General features: G+C 46.0%; 3 protein-coding genes across 3 annotated transcripts in view; 2 read left to right on the top strand and 1 right to left on the bottom strand.

Moving 5' to 3' along the window:
• LOC307237900 (A-type potassium channel modulatory protein DPP6-like) overlaps positions 1 to 11371 on the top strand; it is a gene marked incomplete at its 5' end in the record, with an annotated part of 55213 nt that extends 43842 nt beyond the window's left edge. The window contains 18 exons of the mRNA XM_080010698.1: positions 3556 to 3710; positions 3836 to 3933; positions 4019 to 4145; positions 4869 to 4907; positions 5101 to 5208; positions 5292 to 5383; positions 5466 to 5513; positions 6490 to 6602; positions 6979 to 7026; positions 7215 to 7313; positions 7422 to 7491; positions 7818 to 8012; positions 9763 to 9817; positions 9927 to 10029; positions 10182 to 10240; positions 10371 to 10443; positions 10547 to 10620; positions 10726 to 11371. Coding sequence (XP_079866824.1) covers positions 3556 to 3710; positions 3836 to 3933; positions 4019 to 4145; positions 4869 to 4907; positions 5101 to 5208; positions 5292 to 5383; positions 5466 to 5513; positions 6490 to 6602; positions 6979 to 7026; positions 7215 to 7313; positions 7422 to 7491; positions 7818 to 8012; positions 9763 to 9817; positions 9927 to 10029; positions 10182 to 10240; positions 10371 to 10443; positions 10547 to 10620; positions 10726 to 10869 — 1700 coding nt within the window. The 3' untranslated portion in view covers positions 10870 to 11371. The remainder of the gene's footprint in view (positions 1 to 3555; positions 3711 to 3835; positions 3934 to 4018; positions 4146 to 4868; positions 4908 to 5100; positions 5209 to 5291; positions 5384 to 5465; positions 5514 to 6489; positions 6603 to 6978; positions 7027 to 7214; positions 7314 to 7421; positions 7492 to 7817; positions 8013 to 9762; positions 9818 to 9926; positions 10030 to 10181; positions 10241 to 10370; positions 10444 to 10546; positions 10621 to 10725) is intronic.
• The window catches only part of vps4b (vacuolar protein sorting 4 homolog B), a 376929-nt gene that overhangs the window by 301177 nt on the left and 53464 nt on the right, over positions 1 to 22288 (top strand). The gene's annotated exons all lie outside the window — the stretch shown is intronic.
• Positions 13315 to 22288, bottom strand: part of arhgap21b (Rho GTPase activating protein 21b) — a gene marked incomplete at its 5' end in the record, with an annotated part of 41628 nt that continues 32654 nt past the window's right edge. Inside the window, 11 exons of the mRNA XM_080011010.1 lie at positions 13315 to 15473; positions 15617 to 15648; positions 18238 to 18343; positions 18616 to 18783; positions 19050 to 19139; positions 19262 to 19335; positions 19586 to 19664; positions 19895 to 20053; positions 20542 to 20697; positions 20857 to 20932; positions 21059 to 21123. Of these exons, the coding sequence (XP_079867136.1) occupies positions 13992 to 15473; positions 15617 to 15648; positions 18238 to 18343; positions 18616 to 18783; positions 19050 to 19139; positions 19262 to 19335; positions 19586 to 19664; positions 19895 to 20053; positions 20542 to 20697; positions 20857 to 20932; positions 21059 to 21123 (2487 nt within the window). The 3' untranslated portion in view covers positions 13315 to 13991. The remainder of the gene's footprint in view (positions 15474 to 15616; positions 15649 to 18237; positions 18344 to 18615; positions 18784 to 19049; positions 19140 to 19261; positions 19336 to 19585; positions 19665 to 19894; positions 20054 to 20541; positions 20698 to 20856; positions 20933 to 21058; positions 21124 to 22288) is intronic.

The raw sequence follows: 22288 nt of genomic DNA, 5'->3' as shown, positions 1-22288 counted from the left end.
ACAAGTATTTTCCAATACAAAAAGAGATGTATTTATAGTAAACACGGGTGACATCCAAGGCTAATGTTAATGACCTCAGTATTTTATATATGGGACTTAGTTACTGATTCCCTCTAAAAAAAAGTCTTCCATTAATCCGTAATCTACAGCTCGCGCATGGCCGCCTTATCGTTTCATTTCGAGAGGGGGGAAAAAGAGCGGATAATAATATTGCAGGAGATTACCTTCAAAGTGCAGACGAATGGGTTTGAATGTGGCGAGCGACGCGCTGCCGAGTGTGCACTCACTTCCGGAGCGCTCTCAGCTTCATCCCTTCCCTTCAGACGGAGAGGAAGGTTTCCTGTCAAACTCAACCGACCCACCGCTGATTTATCCAACGGTGGATACGTGCGGGGTAGACGCTGGAATCCCTTGGGGTTGGGGTGGGGGGTGGGAGTAGATGAGCCCCAGCCCCAGTCGACGCTTCCTGTTTGGTCCAGCTGTTTTATGGCAGGACCCACACACTGCACACTTACATTAAACTGTTTGTCTGCAAAGCTCCAGATGCTCTTGTGTTTACCTGGTATCCTTCAACAGCAAAGAAACAAATAACTTGGTGTGTGTGTGTGTGTGTGTGTGTGTGTGTGTGTGTGTGCGTGTGTGCGTGTGTGCATCCTTCACAACTTTCCACGTATCGTTGTTCTCTCCACTTCTCCTTCCGCAGAGTTCCACATTATTTACTCTCAAATCCAAACTGGGTCATTAAAGAAAACCTAAACCTGGTTTGAATCAGGTTTAGCGATTGATCCGGTTGCGCTAAACTCGAATTCTAGCCTTTTAAATTATTTTTATTAATTTTTTTAATCAGGAACATTTTTTAATTTTGCATACAGTTTGAATTGACTTTTTTTTTTCATTCGACCCGTGCGTTCCTCGTTTTTCTTCTAGAACCGAGAACCAATCAAAGTCAGGCTAAGTGAATCCTCTTTGGTGCAAACCAGACTTCTACGTTTCTGAGCTTGTTGCACAATCTCCACAAATTATTACAGTTTACACAAATAAATAGACTACGTATGTGAGTGAGCCTGAAGTACACTGTATGGTAAATATCCCATCAGATACTTTCTGCATCCATATTGCTATAGTTCAGGGGTCTCAAACTCCAAATCCAGCCCATGTGACAATTTAATGTGGCCCTCAAATCACAGTGCTTAATTAATCCACACAAATGTACTTAATGAATTAAATAGATCATAAGAGAGCTGCGGTAGAAAAGAAATCAATACATTTAAAAAAACAGTTTTCCCTCTTAGTTCAACACGGCCTGCCTAGAAAAAGAGAACCTGGCCAGTGGCCCCCAGGTCATTTCAGTTTGAGTGTACACATGCACAAACTCTCTGCACCTATTTTTCTTGTTCACAAAATGTAATGTTTTTTAACAAATCTAATTATAATGCTTATAGTTAAATCATTGTGTGATAAGTGATTATGTTTAAATATTCATAATATACTGTAGAACCAGAAGACTATCTCTGACTTTGAGATTCCAGCGTGTTAATGCGATTTTCATAATAATTCATTTAGCACTGACTTGTTGAAGAAATTGTCATTATAATCACATGAACAAGTTTCTTCTTTTCAGGAGAGAGTCATCCAAAAAATATTAATTGTATTCTGTGGCAAATTATAAAGGGTCACATTTTAGAATTGTTCATGTACACCTTTAAGGGAACAACAATATTCAGCGTTTTCTCTTGCGTTCGGCGAGTCCTCCAAAAAAAAATTAACAACTCCGATCCTTCATGAATTAATCTAATCACCACAAAACCATAAATCTGTTTGACTGGGATAAAAATCTTGACTGGGAATGAAATGACTTAAACATAATACAGTGGTGGCTTTGTGTGGTTCTCTGTTGCCCCCTGTTGGCGAAAAGTGACATAACACGCTGTGGGAAGGAACTCGATGACATCAAATAAATACAGAAAGCGAGTGATATGAGTTTGACTGCAGGATTTTTAACTGTTCCCTAAAACCCACGCATGTGCATTTTCTGGAATTAGCGAAGTAATTATGCACGTAAACACAAGGGCCGTGTTAGTAATCAGGCTTTACACCTAGTGGTGTGAATTCAACACCTTGTTATCCCAGAAGGCCTCTCCTGGAGTGACAGCTCATTTCGACAATGCAAGACGGCGCTGAAGGACTTGACAAGCGTGAAAAGCACGAAAACAATGGGAGACGTCGGCGCGTCGCCGCTCGCTCACTCACCAGCGATGGAACCGTCTTTCCCTCGGCTACACCATCGGCAGAGCGCTAAATAATTTCTTTGAGGGTTGAATATCAGTGGTGTTGCTGACACATGCTTTATTAATGTGCAGACACACTGGAGCTGGGCGAACAGAGGGTGGAGGGGCCAACAAGTCACACCTTTCTACGCTTCCTGCACTCTATATGTTGTTTTTTATTTGTTTGCTTTAAAAACTAATTCCCGTGATTTACATTAATGATTTTCCACGCTCCTCTCCACTGTTCTTTGATGTATGAGCATGGTCTTTATTTTTTATTTTTTTAATGCTGAGCGTGCATTTTATGAATCTCAAGACCTAACGTTTTGCCTGCTGTTGTGAGGAATACAACATGATCTGGCGCTTTTACCTGCTTCCTCCAGCCACCAGCATAATTAACAGTGTCAACTATGAATAATAGACCTGCCTCGCTTTATGAAAATGCTGTTTATGGAGCCTGAGATCAGAAAAAAAAAACAAGTATGGAGCACCAGGAGAACTGTTTTCATCGTAGAGGCTCAGGACGTCCATAAACCAACATTTCTTTTGCGAGTGATCAGTGGGCTTCATCTAATGAAGCCTCGACACCTTCAAAGTACAGACTTTCAAAGTCAAATTTTAATTGTATTTTTTTAAGTCTGTAGGGAATGAACTGCAACTACTTGTGATTGCGAGAGCGGAAAAAGATTGTCACCAACCACAGCGTTTGCTTTGTATTCAGCAGAAACAATTTGCGTTCCTCTGGAGATAATTGGTAACGAGCCACAAAGGTCCTCCCGCGTCCTTCCCCTTTCAAATTGAAGTCTACAAAGTCTATGAAAGGTTTTTTTGTTTTGTTTTCAAAGGAGTAAAAATCACTATGATTTATTTTTTTAATTATTATGGAGACGCTTTCTCTCTGTCTTGGACCTGAGATTGCAGTTTTGGTTGTTTAGATTCTCACTGAGGTGACAATCTAAACAGGTAAAAAAATTTGGTATGATATATTACATCATATTATATTATATTTGGTATGAACGGTATGAAATATTTATAAATATCTATAAAGGTTTTTTAACCCCTGTTTTTTCAGCCCTCTTGGGAGTCTTCAGAAAACACACCCGACGAAGCACTTGAGCAGCACCTTTAAAACCAACCTAGCATTAAGATTAAAAATAAATAAATAAATAAATAAATAAATAAAAACACCAGTTGTCATCGCTCCAAGCGTCTTACGTTCCGCCCTCTCCGGGATGTTCTTGAACACGCGCCCCTTTTTCCCCACGCATGTTGGCGTCTCGCGTTGCAGAGGAGATCCTGCAGACGCACATCGCCCACTGGTGGTCTCCGGACGGCCTCCGGCTGGCCTACGCCACCATCAACGGCACCCTGGTGCCCAAGATGGAAGTCCCCATCTTCACCGGCTCCCCTTACCCCCACGGGCTGGAGTACCACTACCCCAAGGTGAGTCCACCGATCAAAAACGTAATCGCCAGCGGAATTTTTCTTCTTTTATTGTAACGCACTAGCGAGGGGGGGGCGAAAAGGCCGACGCAGCTCTGCTCTGTCCGTTCCCCGTTGGAGCTCAGGCCGGAGAGGAAAACCCCGTGGTCCACCTGTCCGTGGTGAGTCTGAACGGGCCCCTGCACACGGTGGTGATGAAGAAACCCGACGACCCCCGGATAGGGTGAGAGCCATACCAGGAGCGAACGACCGGATGAGGTGACGTCTGCCGCGTTGTGACGTCTCTCCCGTCTGTGTGTGCTTTCCAGGAGGGAGTTCTACATCACCATGGTGCGATGGGCCACCAGCACCAAACTGGCCGTCAACTGGCTGAACAGAGCGCAGAACAACTCCATCCTGACGCTGTGCGAGGCCACCACTGGAGTCTGCATCAAGGTCGAACACCAGACTCACCTCACAATGAGCTGCGTTTGCCGATTTCGTGGATGACGTGGATTGTTCTCAATTTTGAAAGCACAGAAATACAAATCGATACTGGTGCTTTATTATTTGCCAGTGGCCATGGCACATGCATGTCAATAAATTCATTGTGAGCATCAAGGATATTCAACGGCATGACGCAGGAGAAAAATGCGAAACGACCTTCGTATTTCACAAATGATTAAGCTTAAAATGAATACTTTTTCGAGGTAGTATTCTCTCAGGTTTCATATTTTTTAATGCGCGTCGCTTCCGGACAGTCATGTGGCTGTTGGTACTTAAAGCCCTTACAGGCACCAAGTTCATGTAACCCCAAGTTGCATCGGCCCGACGTACGTTATCCTAATTTCATGTGCTTCCCAAAGGCAGCAGCGGTGTCCAGACGCGCGTCACGCATGAAATGAGATCATGTCCACCTCGTGGGACATTACCCCTTTTACGTAAGGCTGAGTCTGGACGCGATGAGGGTGTTGACTTCCATTTTTTTCGTGACAAACAATGCCACTAAAATGTCAAATGATGTCAAGTGGACGAATGAAATGTCACCCCGTCATTAAATGTGAGTTTAATAGCATGATAATGGCTTTTATTGTTTTATAACACGGTTAACGGCCGACATGAAGTAATTACCCGCAGTGGAAAATATTGATCTTTTACAATCCCTTGTATGTTTGATAGAAACACGAAGATGAGAGCGAGAGCTGGCTGCACAGACAGGTGAGTGCTGAACGACAGTTACAGCAGTTATATCAGCGTTTAAGCATCCACACACCTGATATGACATCATTGCATAGCTATGGCGTCTCAAAAGTCAGATGGAGCTCGTGTTGTCATGGGATCAGGTCGCCTCTAAAGCTCGTATTGCGAATGGAGACCCTGAGGCCTTATGTCCTCGTCCTCTTATCTTCAGAACGAAGCGCCGGTCTTCTCCCGAGACGGACTCAAATTCTTCCTGACCAGAGCCATCCCCCAGGGGGGGAGGGGGAAGTTCTTCCACATTTCCATGTCCACCTCCAAGGTAGGGTCCGTCACGCCGGGCTTGTTCCCGTGGCGCTCCGGGACCTGGACCTCAGGGGAGTCACCGTCTCTGTGTGTCCTCAGCCAAACACCAGCGTGGACATCCTGCAGTCGCTGACCTCGGGAGACTGGGACGTCACCAAGATCCTGGCCTACAACCACGACAGGAACCTCATGTAGGTGTCGACATTTTTTAAAACCGCCTCTGAGATCCGAGCTGCGGCGGCGCATTGATCGTATCGCCGCATCGTTTTCTAGATACTTCCTGAGCACGGAGGACGACCCCACACGACGACACCTGTACAGGTAGGCTGGATTAAGATAAACCACCGAGGGACGTTATTAAGAGTGTCATTGCCGTAAGGCTGTAATGTAATGTGTCATGTAAAATATCAACATGAATATATCACGAAAAGGAAACTACTGACAAATACTGGACAGGTGCTGTGATTTACATTTTAAGGTTTTAGGTTTAAGTTTCAGGTTTATATCCGATATATGTACAAAAAAAATATCAACCCATCAGCTGCTACTCACGCAATTATGAAAAGAGTTTTGATAAACTCACTGTTCGCTTGTTTATTCAAAGTTTATTCATATTACACAGGAAGCCCCGCCCCTCACTGTTCACTGTTCACTGTCACTGGAGCACCGATCGCTGTTTATTGAAAGTTTATTCATATTACACGTGTCACATGTCCAAATTGCTCCAAATTCGACACTGCACGTCCTTGGGTCAACTGCAATACACCCACCAAGTGTGAAGTAGATTGGATCAACGATTGTCAACATAATCGAAGGACGGACAGACAGACAGACACACAGACAGACAGACACACAGACAGACAGACACACACACACAGAAATACATATATACATCCATACATACACACGTACATACATATATACATCCATACATACACACATACATACATATATACATACATACATACATACATATATACAGACAGACAGACAGACAGACAGAAATTCCATCCTTTATAGTTAGTTAGATTACAGGAAGTGACCACATCGGACTCTTTCCTGACTGGAAGTAAAACACCTATTTTTCTTGCCCCCCCCCCCCAATTCCCGCAATTTTACCGCAGAAAAACACGCTCAAGCTATCAAAGTTCAAAGTGTTCAAATAAGAAAAATAATCCTAAAACGGAAACTAAAATAATTGGAACGTTGTGGCAGTTCCAACAGAAATAGGCCAGTCTGTCGCACAAGATACGGCTATAAATATCATCAAGTTATTCACACGGATACCATCTTGCAGCGCCGACACGATTCCCCCGTTCAACCGCCGCTGCCTGTCCTGTGAGTTCAAATGCGGCTACGTGGACGGATCCTTCAGCCACAACATGCGGTACTTCATGCTCGACTGTAAAGGTAAGACTGGAGTCGGCGCCTCCCCAGCCCCGTAGCTAGAACAATCTGAACGGGGGGCGGGGGGCAGTCGGTCTTGGAAATAAAATGGAAATAAACGCAGCACGGGGACACACAAGGCATATATACGCATACAATAAATACATCCAAAATAAAAAACACACTGTTTTTATTTGTTTTGTTTGGATATTATTGATTAATTCGATATTAAAGGTAGATACTAAAGTTTGGTCGACTTTTTCCAGGCTTCCGAAAGGAAAAGCCTTGAGAAAGAGTCTTGTTTACAGGTCTCTCTGCCTCTTATTGCCTCATTATGCGGAAGCATCTGGAAGTCGTATTACATTTCCCCCCCCCGCTGTGTCGTTCCGTTTCCACACAGGACCCGATATCCCCAGCGTGACCATTTATGACACCAAGGACAGGCAGAGTGAGTGGGATTGGGGGGAGTATTCTAGCTGTAACTCAGATATTATGGATGGAAGTGTGTGCGTGTGCGTGCGTGTGTGTGTGTGTGTGTGTGTGTGTGTGTGTGTGTGTGTGTGTGTGTGTGTGTGTGTGTGTGTGTGTGTATGCGTGTGTGTGACTCAGCTTCCCGTCTCTTCGTTTCCATTTCAGAGCTGGTGGACGTGGAGACCAACGACCCGGTGAACGACACGTACTTCAACGCGCAGATGCCCAAAGTGGAGTACGAGACCATCACCATAGACGACTACAGTACGTGGTCCAAGTCCGACTATTCCATTCTTTATCTCTGTGATGATATTATGGTCAAAAGGCGAAATCTCTAGTCATTAACACCCACAAGATAATCACATGTTCCAGCTCTGACGATGCAGATTCTCAAGCCGGCGGGATTTTTAGAGACATCACATTACCCCTTACTGCTGCTGGTGTGAGTATGGAAAAATATTGCACTCTCGAGTCCATTTTGCTCCAAAAATATAATATAAAATATAAAAAGAAATAATAATAAAAAAAAAAAATGATATATATATATATATATATATATATATATATAAAATCATAAAAAACAACTGTATATATACAGTATGTATATAATGTGTATTGTGGTTATAACAGTTGAATTTTCAAAATTCAGCTGGGTTGTTATTTTAATAGTAACCCGGCATTCACAAGAAAATGACTCGATTGTTTTCGTCCCCATGAAGTATTAAACCCTTCGGAGTGTGTGTGACTCACCCACCCTCCCCTCCGCAGGGACGGGACGCCCGGCGGCCAGATGGTGACCGAGCAGTTCCACGTGGACTGGGCCACGGCGCTGGTCAGCAGCTTCAGTGTCATCGTGATCCGCTTCGACGGCCATGGCAGCGGCTTCCAGGGAACCAACCTGTTGCACCGTGTCCGCAGGAGACTCGGGAGCCTGGAGGAGCGGGACCAGCTGGAGGCGCTCAGGTCAGAATACTCCCCCTCGCACCAAGAGCCGTGGAGTAACACTGATGTCACACATAGCGAGTAACACGCTGACGGACAACAGACGGGGGAGTAACACAAAGGAGAGAACCCACTAGTAAGAAACTGGAGTAACACACTAGAGTACGACACAAATAAGACACTGGAGTAACACACTGGGAGTAACACACTAGTAAGTCCCTGGAGTAACACACTGGGAGTAACACGCTGGAGTAACACATTAGTCACACACTGGAGTAACACGCTAGTAAGAAACTGGAGTAACATACTGGCGTAATACACTAGTAAGAAACTGGAGTAACACACTAGAGAAACACACTAATAAGACACTGGAGTAACACACTGGGAGTAACACACTGGAATTACACAATGGTAAGAAACTGGAGGAACACACTAGTAACACACTCACTGAAGTAACACACTGGAGTAACACACTTGAGTAACACACTGGGAGTTGCACACTAGTAAGAAACTGGAGGAACACACTAGAGTAACACACTAGTAACACACTGGAGATACACACTGGAGTAACACACTAGTAAAAAACTGTAGTCCCACACTAGAGTAAGACAGACACAAGTAAGACAGTGGAGTAACACACAGGGAGTTACACACTAGTAACACACTGGAGTAACACACTAGTTAGGAAACTGTAGTAACACACTAGTAAGACGCTGGAGTAACACACTGGAGTAACACACTGATAGTAACACACTAAGACACTGGAGTAACACACTGGGAGTAACACACTAGTAGGAAGCTGGAGTATCACACCAGCAAGACTGTGGAGTAACACACTGGCAGTAACACAAGGAAGACACTAGTAACAGACTCGAGTAACACACTAGTAACACACTCGAGTAACACACTGATGTAACACAGTAGTAACACACTGGAGTAGCACACTAGTAACACAATGGAGTAACACACTAGTAACACACTGAAGTAACACTAGTTATACACTGGAGTAACACACTATTAACACATTGGAGTAACATACACTGGAGTAACACACTAGTAGCACACTGGAGTAACACACTTGTAATACACTAGTAACAAACTAGTACCACCCTGGAGTAACACACGAGTAACACACTGGAGTAACACACTAGTAACACACTGGAGTAAAACTAGTAACACATTGGAGTAACGTACGCTTGAGTAACACACTAGTAACACACTAGTAGCACACGAGTAACACTCTAGTAACACACTGGAGTAACACACTGGAGTAAAACACTAATAACACACTGATGTAATATACACTGGAGTAATACACTCGTAACACACTGGAGTAACACACTAGTAACACACTGGAGTAACACACTAGTAACATATTGGAGTAACACGCTCGAGTAACACTCACCGGAGTAACACACTAGTAACACACACTGGAGTAACACTCGTAAGACAACAGAGTAACACACCAGCAACACTTTTACTTGAGCTATTGGAGCTCAGGAACTCATCCCTGCTGTCCGGAAATGACCCTTCAGCGCTGCACACTTTTAACACTCTGCAAAAGTATTTAATTCATTTTTCCGAAATGAAGGCCTTGAATTACAGATAGATTTTGATGGGTTTTATGGTATTTTTTTTTCCTCCTAAAAAAAGAAATCCATACCTGAGGTGATCTGTATTCAATTATTCAAAATAATTATTAAAACAATGTCCGGAATGGACCGGTCTGACGCGTGGTGCTGCTGACCTGGCTTCCTTTCTCTGGCTTCAGACTTATATCCAAAGAGACCTACGTCGATAAAAGCCGAATGGGAGTGTTTGGGAAGGTAAGGAGAAGCCGCTCGCTGACCCGAGCGTCACCTGGCAGCGCCAGATCCTCATTTCGAGCCGTCGTGACAAAGTGACCTGTACACTTACGGTTCCGTCTCCCTCCAGGTGTACGGGGGGTACCTGGCCACCATGCTGCTGAGCTCCGAGGAGTTCACCCAGCTCAAGTGCGGGGCAGCCGTCTCCCCCATCACGGACTTTGAGTTGTACGGTACGACCTCGTTGCGCCTCGGGTTTCCTTTGTCTGGCTCGGGATACGCCGCGCGGTCCGTCGGCAGCGACTTAACGAAAACATCAATTTTGTTTTTTTTCTCCTTTGAATTCTTCTTTCCCTCTTTTATTTCCCCCTCAAAAAAACGGCAGCCTCGGCGTTTTCGGAGCGGTACCTGGGTTCGCCCAAGACGGAGTCTCGCGTTTACCAGGTGCAGTGTCTACTCCGTGCATCGGCCCCGCTCCTCATCGTCGAGGAATTTGAAGACGGGGCGACATCCAAAAAAGGAAACAACCTTCCCCCCTGAATCTGTGTGTGTTTTTTACCCCCGTTCCTTTCAGATGGCAAACCTAGCGCAGAGAGGCGGTCGCCTGGTGGATAAGCAGTATTTGATAGTCCACCCCACTGCCGACGGTAAGGGTTGTTGCCGCGCACCTCTCAGTAATGGAGGAGAACAGCTTGAATTCAGCGGAGATGTCAACGTTTCCTCCGTGTGTCGTCTTTGCTCCCGCTGCAGAAAAGGTTCACTTCCAGCACACGGCCAAATTCATCAACCATCTAATCAGCGAGAAGGTCAATTACACCCTGCAGGTGAGATCCCCGGAGCGGCCCTCGTGTTTGCCTGACCGTGAATACCAACGTTTCGGGGCTGTTGTCTCCTAAACTCGCGCTGATTCTCTCGTCCCTTGGCTTCAGATTTACCCGGATGAGGGACACTTCCTGCACAGCCACGGGAGCCGGCAGCACCTGAGCCAGTCTCTGGTCAACTTCTTCGAGGAGTGTTTTCGGCTGCCGGACGCCGCGTCGAAGGACCAGCGGGACGACGAGGACGAGGGTTAAAGCCCCGCTCGGCCAAACGCTCCTGTCGCCTCCTACAGCACAATATGCAACTGTTTTTTCTTAACCCGCCCCTCGCCCACCAAACTCACCCCGCCACCACCACCCCGGTTTACGCTGTACCCACGGCCGCAGTACGTGCATGAGCATAGGGCCCCAACCCTCCATCCCCCTGCGGGGCCGACCCGAGGCCAGGCGGAAGGACCTCATGTCATTTTGTTGAATTTGGATACGCCCAGGTCGTTCCTTTTGGACTAAGCTGACTCTGTTAAAGAACCCGCCACCCGGTGGGTGGAGAGGGGATCGACACGCTGTCCACGGAGGAACGCCGTCCCAACAGTAGAAAAACGCTTCGCAGTACACAAAGAAAAATCCCCCGACGCAAGGGTCCCCGTCATATCCCAGCTGCCGGTATCCAAAAACATACAAAAGCAACCTTGCGGTTATTGTATTTGAGTCCTTGATTATCTTTTATTATGGGTTTTCTTGTGAAAGTTATGTATAACAGTGATACTCTGGCTGTACAGGTTATCTGGCTGCAGATAATAGCTTACTAAAAACGAGGGGGAAATGCTCAACTTGTTTTACTCCAAAACCAAAAAAAAAAGATCAAATATTACCACCCGCCCGTTCATATTTTTGGACTAGATGTCCGTTCCTTTAGTCACCGTGCCTTACTGGGGAATAATATTCATTTTAACGACCCACACTTTACTCAACACGAGCGAATATGGACCGGAACACTGCCGAACCGCCCCATCTGGTAAATTACAATTCCCTCCGTCCCTCCGTTATTTCAGCAGTAGCGGCACATTATAGCTCAAAATTTGGGAGGAAGTATTTCGATACGAACCCTGATACAACTTCTTCTGCGGGCGTGAAGAATGCTGAAACGCTTAAAACAAAGACCACATGGTTGCATTTGATATTAGAGCTTTGGAGGTTTTCTCTGAATAGTGTGGTGATATTGGTGGGTTAACTGTGACAACCTTCCATCAACCGGTTGATTTGAGCTGCGTGTTAAAGGTGCAGTGTGTAGATTTTAGTTGCATGCGGCGGATCGCAAACAACTGAACAACCGTTCCCACGGCGATGCGACACGGCAGCCTCCATGGAAGAGCCAAGAGCCGTGAAAGGCCCTCTCTAGAGCCAGTATTTGCTTTGTTCGTTCTGGGCTACTGTAGAAGAAACATGGCGGCCTCCGTGGAAGCGTAGCCGCTCCCTATGTACATATCAACGTCTCATTCTTAAGGCAACGCCAACACAATTCTTATTTTCATGGAATTATACTCTAATTAAAACACACACGTGAATATTATATTCCTATTCTGCTGAGTCCGCTGCGTGAATTATACACACTGCACCTTTAAGTGGCTTGACTGTCCCCATGTCACTTGTTAGTATTGTCAGTGAGTTTCCAGTCAGCTGATGTACAAAATGTAAACATCTTTACTTTATGTTGTGCGTGTGTGTGTGTGAAACCTGTACATAAAGCATTTTTAAAATGTGCTTTGGGTGTATAATACTCTCATCCTCCGGATACCATGAAGGAGCGTGGGTGGGGTCGATAGAAGGTATTTAAACTTGACTTGTTTTGTCAAAGCAGACTCACCCAAAAGCCATGTGAGCAGCCAGTACATCATTTTTGTCTGATCACTGCGCCCCCCTGGGTACAAAGGGAAGCATCGCAGTGGATGTCTGCCTCAACACCTGTTGGTTGTTGTTTTTTGTTAAACACACAGGAAGAGTCCAAAATACACATTTGCCATTGACAAGATTTATTTCCAGTGTTTTAGAAGTCTGTGTCCCTCCGTCTCCCATTCAGAGGGGACACAGCATTGTTACAAATGGTCCAGCTCAACGTAGGGTCTTCACATGCAGGGACGTCTCAAGAGAACCAGTACCTCCCAACGCCGCCTCCGCCGCCCCGCCTTGCAATACTGCACTTAACCATAACCCCGCAGTTTGAAAATGAAGAGGAAAGCAGCTAAAACATGGCATTTATATACACATTTAACTTACGTATTTTACACAAATATTTAAAATTCAAGTTCTGTTAAAATCCAAAATGGAAAAAGGAAGAAAAACAAAAAAAAAACAAAAAACAAAAAAAATAACGAGAGTATAAAATATGTTAAGACCAGAGTGGAATGCCTAAGGAATGGAAGCTCTGCATCAGATCACCTGCAGAATGAATAGTGTCATTCACAGTGAATGTATCCTGACACAGACGATATGGCACCCTTACATTTCATTGTGAGGCACTTCCTTTTGCGCTGAAGACAATTTTTTTTTATTATTATTATTTTTTTTCCCCATTTGATTCTCCTTCTTCTGCGACTTCCTAAACCACTGAGTGGTTCCGCGAGCACGTCAACTTGTACATAGCAGAAAATGTTTTGCATCAGAGGGGTGTTGTTCGTTGCTCTGAGTTAGTTAAAGGTTGGATAAAAAAAAAAACTAAAAAAAAATTTAACTATAAAAAAAACCTAAAAAGAAAAACCACACATTTCCACGTCCAGTGTCTCCTCATCACAAAGTACCTTGGGCAAGCCCCCCCCGACGCTGTACCGAAAACATAAAGAAAAACACTTCAAGTACAGAGAAAATGGGGATATGTACACTTGAAACACAAGCAACTAAAGCTTTTAGTCAGTGTTACAGCGAGCACGTCTGTACATTCTTCATTTGGTTCCCAAGGGACTTTTAACATCATAGCCTTCTTTTACACAAAAATAATTACTCTGCAATACTAGATTTCTGTCCTACTCTCTCTTCACTACATCCTACTCAGTCTATCCTTCAAACCCACTAAACTATCCTCCGCCTCAGATTCAAACCTCTCAGCGTTCCGTCGGCTCCTTCTTCAGCGTGACTGGGGTTCTCTCTCAAGAGGTCGGCCCCAAACGTCACTTGTCATGGAAAACAAAAGAAAATGTAGAAACTGTGTTTTGTTCCTCATACATGAGTGAGAGGTGCAGTAATCGTTTTCACAAGCACACCACTCGCACAGACTGTACTCTACACACCAACCTACAGAATTTCTGTACAACATGCTCACACACACACACACACACACACACAAACAATCATCTAGTCTACACACGCGCACACACTCCAGCTCGTCACAGGTACTGGTAGAAGCGGGAGTGCACCACCTGCGCCCCAGTCAGTTTGTGAGGGTGCGCGGTGGCCGACAGGCTCAGGTTCTTGCTCTGTGGAAGCTCCCCGTTGGCCAGCTCAGCGGGACGCAGCGAGAGCTCCGAGGAGGAGGAGGAGGAAGAGGCCCCCGGAGTGCACAGCGTCCCCCGGTGCTCAGAGAAGTCCAGGCTGACCTCGGGGTTGCTGGCGCGGTGGCGTTCTCGGGCGATCCAGTCCCTGATGGAGAAGTCCTGCGAGCTGCACTTGGGCTTCAGGCGGTCCACGGCCGACAGCTCGGTCCGGGAGCCCGACGCGTCGCCTTGCGCCTGCCAGTCCCCCAGGACGGACAGCTCGGCGAAGTCTCTCTGGCCGCCCATGGTGTGTCTCCGACGGATGTTCTTCTTCTTGCTCCGCCCCTCGGGCGACCGGCTCCTCTGGGTGCCCACCCCGAACATGTCGTCCACAGACGTACGCAGGCGGAACTTGAGCCGATCGGTGATCTTCAGCTTCCAGGCGGGCTCCGCCTTCTCCGCCGAGCTGAGGCTGGCCGTGGAGCGGCCCGCCGCATGGGAAGGCCGGCCGCACTCCTTGTCGCTCGACTCACTGTCCGTCTGCCGGCGTGCCGCCTTCTTCCTGGACAGGGTGTCGCCCTCGATGAGTCGGTGGGAGGGCAGCGGGCGGACGGGCTCTTGCAGGCACGGGATGTGGCTCCGCTCCGCCGGCTGGAGTTCTTTCCCTCCGATGAACACCGACAGGTCGCTCTCGCTGTCCGTCTCCATTGGCCGTCCCTCGCTGACGAGCTCGCTGCGCTCGTCGTCCGCGTCGTCGTCGCCGCCCCGGCTCTCGGCCACGGATCGGACCTCGGGACAGAGGGCGCTCAGCTCGGCCCCCGTCAGGAAAGTCATGGACGAGGTGGTGGAGTAGTCAGAGGTGATGGAGCACACCTCGGCCCCGGGCCCACCGGGGCCCGACTCCGGCCCCGGGAACGGCACTCTGCCGGGCCTCGCGGCGGGCCCCGAGGCGCGGGAGCTGGTGCTGTTCAGGGTGCCCAGGTCCGACACCGTGTCGTCGTAGGCGGAGGGGGGATCGGACAAGGAGGACTGGTGCGACGCCTGCGTGCGGTAAGTGAGGCTGGGGGAGCGGGGGGGCGAGGCGTGTTTGGGGGACGGGGGAGAAGAAGGCCGAGACATCGTGCTGTTGGCGTGGCGATCGGAACCGCTCCCGCGCTCCTCTTTGTCGCTGGTGTCGTCCGTCTCGTGCTCCTTCTCTGTGCGGCCGTCTGGGCGCCAGGCGGGCGGTGGCGGGCCGTCCTCGGGGAGCTCCTTTTTTGGGAAGACGGCGTCAAGGTCGTCGTCAGAGCTGCTGGGGTGAGCCTTGTCCTTGGGCTTCTTGCGTTTGCGGCTGACAAAGAAAGAGGAGCGGAGCATCTCTTTGCTACACTGGTCCTTCCCAGAACCCCACAGTCCCTGCACACAGCGAGGCAAACACAGTGAGGAAAACACAGAACCTCCAAACCAAGACACGCTCTGGACATTTTAGCTGTAACTGCAATCGGGCAATGATGTAATAATTGTGACAATTCTAAATTGAACGCAAGCAAAACGCTTACCTTTGATTTGGAGGAGTCACTACATGCTGAATCTGTATGAGACAGAAAGAGCCGTTAGACAACAACCTACCAGCTCAGTCTCCTGCTGAAAACGGTCGCTCATTAAGGAGGAAGAGAAAGGAAGACAGGGAGGAAGCAGATGAACAGCAAGTCGTTGAAAGTGACACCAACACAACGACCAGTTTGATGGCAGCAGCTGAATGAACAGCAGACAGCCCACACTTTGTTCCCAGCTGACAGAAGAGAGATGAGCGTACGACACGGTCAAGGAAGCAGGTGAGATGAGACGGACGGTGACAAAAAAAAAAAAAAGGTGGAGACACCCGGCCGCCAACAAAGACAAAAAGCGGCTCATGCTCGTGAAAAGTGTGAGACGACGGCAGGTCACAGACAAACACGGTAATCACAGCGCATCACAGAGCTAACTGGCGGACTTTCCTAACTTCAAGAGGTCAGCTACAATGGCGAGCATGGGCGAGCTTAAAGGTGACTAATCTTGCCAAAATGGGCTACTTTTGCTGTGGGATAAGTTTGCACTGTCTAAGGGGTGAAAATCTATGCATGTCCTGGCAACCCTGCACAGGCCAAGAGCAGGTTTTTTCTCCCACTTATTAAAGTTCACTATTATTTTTTTACCAAAACCTCATTTTTCAACCCTGGGGAGTCAATACAAGTATGAATTAAGTTATTGATAATTGATTAACAGAATTAAAAGATTTGATTAAATAATTGCTTAAAACATAATTGCAGTCGATGTTACTTACAGATCAGATAACTGATGTAAATAGGTAATAACAGATAATATGAGTTGGGATGTTCTGTGGGGTTCTTTTCTCCCACCCCTCCCTCGCCCATGTTTGCAAGTGCTGAATTTTCTCTCGCGGACGGACCGGGAGGCTTGGAGCTGAACACAGAAGTTTGGTGACCAGCGTCGCATGTCAGTATCTGCAGACTAACTCCTATGGTGCTGTGAGTGAATTGCCGCCAAGTTCAAATGCAACAGAAAAGACACCGCGGTCCTATCTCAACATCTGAAAACAAACAAACAAACAAACAAAAAAAAAAAAATAACGCAAATTACTCCTGTTGTAACGAGGCAGTTTGACGGTGTTTATGCTGCGTTGTTCTCTGGCGATTGACATGTGAAGGCTGCGTGAAAGGCAATGCTATGTCACAGCTGGGGGCGGCTGGGGGAGTTTCCTACGCTGGACACGCATACGTAAGGATGCCACGGATGACAAACCAAGCAGATGAACGTTAAAAAAAAAAAAAAAAAAAAGAAAGAAAGAAGCAACTCAAGTAGGCATGCTAGCTCTACCTCAGGCAGCGAAAGCAGCAAGGACGCTAAGGAATGCTTTATCTCACACCCTTACTTTGGGGTTTGGCCCCTAGACACGTTTCACACCAATTAACCGCTTGAATGTCTCAGATGTAGTCTCTGTGAGTGTGTGTCGTGTGTGTGTGTGTGTGTTTGTATTTATGTACCCGGCCCCTACCACCCACCCCCACTCCCCAGACACCATGACAGATTATGCCACATGACCGGGCGAAACCGTACCATGCTACTTGTCCTTGCGATCAGCTTTAGAGACAACAAGAGACAGCAGAAGGGCTTTTCAGACAAAGTACAGCGGCATCGCTCTGTATCACCCTCAAGGTCGGGCATTGGTTTTAAATATGGAGACGTGCACACCACAGGGAAACAAAAAAAAAACAAACAAAAAAAAAAAAACGACAAACATCGACTTCTCTTTCTTTCTTTTTGTATCTTTTTTTTCCTCCTTTCCAGCCCAATTTACAAGAGATGCGGGTTTCTGCAGACTAGGCAGCTACACTGGGCACAACACTCGTCCTTCTTCCTACAGTCCCAGCTGTCCATCACTGACATTACAGAGTCCATCAGTGACATCAGCGAGTGATAGACGCCGCCCACTTGGCCTGTGTCAACAGTGGGTTAGTGTGTGAGCGCTGGACAGGGACAGGGGAGAGAAACAACACACTACACACAGAAGGGCAGAGGTCACAAGGGTTAACACTTCCACTGGTCTTTGGCTTTTGTCAACGTTTGCTTTTGGGGAAACAACATGCCTGGGTTTATGTGAGGAGGAGGAGGGGAAGAAAAGAACTGAAAGAAAAGGAGTCGTCTTCTCAACAGAGGGAAAGTAAGCGTGAAAAATAAGCGCGGGGGAGGGAAATGGACTGGAGCCGGAGAAAATAATAAATTCAAAGCAAATAAGTAACGGAACAAAAAGAGAATTTGAAAGCAAATTGTGTGTCGGGGGCAAACAAAAGAAAACAAAGAAAAACAAAAGAGAAAATGAAGCTCGACTTATTGCAAATGAATTTCAGCAACTTTTCAATGGAGGCACCAAACATGTATTCATTGTAAAACGATTGAAAATGCTGCCATTTACATAAACACAAAGCTAGGCTTGCTGAACCCAAATGCAATTTAAAAACAAACATGAGGTTTTGCCGCATATTATTAGAGAGCACACATCATCACTGCATATGTGTGTATATATATATATATATATACAAATAAATATATATAAAAAGCAACATTCTCTGGTTGAGCAGTATTGTGAAGTTGCTGCGATGCAGAGGTGTCAACAGCGTACCTGAGACTTCGCCGGGCGAGGCGGTGGTGCGCCCGATGTTGGAGAGCAGGTGATCGATGTTCGGCACGGGCTGAGACTGCACCGTGCTCTCCTGCTCAACCGTGGTCTGCAGCAACAAGAGTAGGAAGCAACCAAGGTACGGCAAAGAAAGAGGGACAAACCACATTTCAAATCCACCCAACAGAGACGAGATATATATATATATATATATATATATATATATATATATATATATATATATATATATATATATATTGATATCCCAAAATTATTTTTATTTTTTCAATAAAGCTCATGCTGTATGTTATGCCTGTATGTTATGTTATGCCTCATTAGATTTGTGTAACAAACCCAACAAAATGAATGACTTGCACGTACAACTGGGTCCTCGTCGCCTTCGTCGCTGAAGAACCAGTCGTACTGCTGGATGAGGTTCTCCACTATTTTGCACTGGTCGGGCATGTGGTTCACCATGTTGGTCATGTTGTCCTCGGAGGTTCGGACCAGCGTCGGGCCGAAAACGATGGCCAGGTTACGAGGCTCCATCTTAAGACATTCAGTTCAGGCCAAGGTCGTTTTAGTGAATGCGGATTGTCACAATAGACGCACTTAATTATGTAGATGTTACAGCAGCAGAAGTTGACAGAAAAGTTCAAAGTAAAAAAAATAATAATAAAAATTGAAATTATGAAATACATGTCCATATAAACAGCTGGCGATGCCAACTAGCATTGTACACTGGAATACACTACAATATGGAGGCACCCTGTTTTACTGAACTCTTTATGTCATGTGTTATTAATCCGGCTTACCTTATTCTTTTCACAGTTTTCTGAAACCGTCTTGAGGTGACCGGAAAGAAACTTGAGGGTTTCATAGTGATGCTCGGGCAATTCGTAGATCTGCCAAAAAGACAACAACGGACATGCTTTTTATGATCCCGTCTCATGTGGACATGGAAACGAATAAAACCTTCAGGCCTCAAGCAAAGGCTTCTGTCGGTGATAACTCAGCTTTCACTCACCAGCCTCTTCAGCTCTTTTAACCGTTCGACGCAGTCTTCCGCTCTGTTGGCTTCGATGAAATCTGCATATTTTTCTGAAAAGAAAAACAAGCATTCAGAAGCGCTCTAGACTGCGGGAGCAAGAATTTTGCTCAATTTAAAATGCTCTAATGATACCTGTTTCCTTTTCCACACCAAACAAAATATTGCAAATCAAAGTTTTCAATCAAGCAATCCAATTATAGACAGAAATCACTTCATCCGTACAAAACATCAAAAGGCGCCACACAAAGGACTCTTCAAACTTGGGAAAGTCATTAACCCACAATTTAAGGAGGTCTTTACCATTTGTAAAAAGAGGCTCTGGAAGTTTTCGGAAGAAGGATTTCAGTAAACTGCTGATGACATTGAGGTCCCGCCATTTCTGTAGTGGGACATAAAATCATTCAATTTCAGGGTAGATATTAGTGTGTATGACTGTGACATAAAACTGAACCTATGATGTGTTCCTGTGGAGAGCAAACTATTTGACCTGCCCTTTTGTGCACACCATCTTTACGTGTCCGTGTCCATGTGTGTGTGTGTGTGTGTGTGTGTGTGTGTGTGTGTGTGTGTGTGTGTGTGTGTGTGTGTGTGTGTGTGAGAAACACTCACATCCTCCTGGATGTTGATATCCGTCATGCCTTTGCTGTTGAGCTCCTCCTGCATGTTGGAGATGGCAGCGTTGTTCCCTGGCACCCTGTAGATCCCGGTGTACTCCAGCCCCCTCTCCTCTACCACCTTGCAGCACACCTCCACAATCAGAGGAATAAACTAGAAAGAAAAAAAAAAAAAGACTAATATCAATATTTTATAGATAATGAGAATTGCAACTCACTTTTCAATGTACAATGTGATGTGCATTACAAAATTTTTTCACAGAACAATTCAGTGTAATACAGAAATGAAATATTTATACTTTAATGAACTATAAAAATAAACAATAACTGAAATCCAGTATTGGGTTAAAAATTTTAATTTCTATCTCGTGCTTTTGTATTTGGCCTGTATTTGAAAATAATAAAAATATAAATAAAATATAATGTAAAATATATACATTTATGACACCTAGAGTTGTGCAGTATTTAATTTCAGCTGAAAATGGTCATCATTTCTAAGCCATGTATTGATATTTCAATTTCAAATCGATTCAGAAAATGTAACAGTAGAATTGAATCATATAAGAGTATTGATTTTTCAACCCACAACTATTGCCTCCCCTCTAGAAACGATGGGAAACACCGTCTCAAGCACGCTCTTACCCTGTTCGTCTGAGCAGGTGGACAGTCGTCCAGCCGCACCCCAAACGTGTGGCCAGCAGGTGACTTCTTCTCAAATGGCTTCCGGATCATTCCTGAAATGCCTCTTTTCCAAGCCGCTTGGTTTCGTGGCGGACTGGAGTCATCTGACGGGGTGGGTGGGGTGGGGGTAGATTAGAAAGAACTGGTCTAGACACACACCAGTGGAGAAAACAAAACACTACCCGTGTGGAACAACTGTCTCTCACCTTTCAGAGCCCGTCGCTCCTCTCCTGCTTTGGGGGAGTGGGGGCTGTGGCTCTTCCCCTCTCCTTTTACCCCCAGGAAGGTCTGCTTGATGCTCAGGGACTGGCGAGAGGTTTTGGGGGAAGGCTCCGACCTGCTGCTGGGTACACTGCGCGACAAAACAACAACAACAAAAAGGAAATTGCAAAATTAGGAGAACGCCATTCAAACTCGTCAAATATATGGCGGCATTACATTGACGGAGCACCAGGGGGCAGTGTTGGCTGCCGCATACCTCATCATGGTGTTGTACTCTTTGATCTTCCTACTTATCAGGTCCTGGCTTGTGAAAGCAGCGTTCTGAAATTAATTTGAATAAGAATTATGCGCACCAGGTAACAACTATGAGGCATCTAATACATGAAACATACAAATTAAACTTCTTTCAAGAAGTACGTTTTGAAAGGATACTGGAAATGTTGTTGGCAATTTGACCTGACGATTAAACAACGACAAGGTTATGGTTGGCTTCAAAAACGATCAAAGGCAGTGTTTCCCACAGAATAAGATTCTATTTGTGGTGGTAGCTACCGATGGGGGGGCAAACAGAGAGTGTCCCTGTTACACGCGGTGCTTTAAATTGCGTACACGCATTCGATATAAAAAGGTTTTTATTTCCCTTATTTAGATGAATGGGACACGCGATCGCTCCCTCTCTAATGTCTCCATTACGCATGGAGGAGAGGGGTCGTGAAGGGTCGTGTTCCAAATGATGATGTTAGTGAAGTTGTGCCGGTTTCGGCGCACCGGAGGGCCAGCTCGGGCACGGCACCAAAATGAGGCACCGATGGAGGCACTGAAATACGCCTTGCGATTCGGTCCGGTATAGCGGTGCCATAGCGGTACCGGGTTTTGGTCCCAACCCAATTATCCCGCGCATGATCATGTTTTGATTCAGAGTGTGAACGGAGAGGAGGGGCTGTTCACAGACGGGTCTGTGAGTGAGTGAGTGAGAGAGAGAGAGAGGGAGGGAGGGAGGGCGGGAGAGAGAAGGGGCTGAGTGAATCAAATGTATAATTCTGTGATGAAATAAGAGTTCACCCATTTTAAAATAGAAGATCAATATGTGGAGGTCAGTGTTGATACTGTGGCAAACAAATGAACGTATGGGGAACACTGAAAGTCCCGAGATCTGCTGACTGACAAATGCACTAAAAACTTGCACTTTTTAAGTTTAAAAACTCAGTCACAAGGGAACCTGCAGGCAATACTTTGTTCGATGGATGGCTTTATTCCCACAGCTATTACACGTGCATCTGGTATAGAGGTCACTCTTACGCTCACTAATTTTATCAAGACTTTTTTATAAATTCATCATAAGAGCCTGATTATTCGAGCTGCCAGCCATCATCTCACATAATGGTTTGATTCCACAATCACATGTTTCCTTCCAAATGCCAATGTGGTCACTTGTGGTCACAGTGTCGTGTGATACACTTCCAGCTTGTATGTTGGAAATCACAAA

Source organism: Zeus faber, assembly GCF_960531495.2.
Source record: "Zeus faber genome assembly, chromosome: 12".
In the NCBI taxonomy this organism is placed as follows: domain Eukaryota; kingdom Metazoa; phylum Chordata; class Actinopteri; order Zeiformes; family Zeidae; genus Zeus; species Zeus faber.
This window is presented reverse-complemented; position numbering and strand designations above follow the sequence as displayed.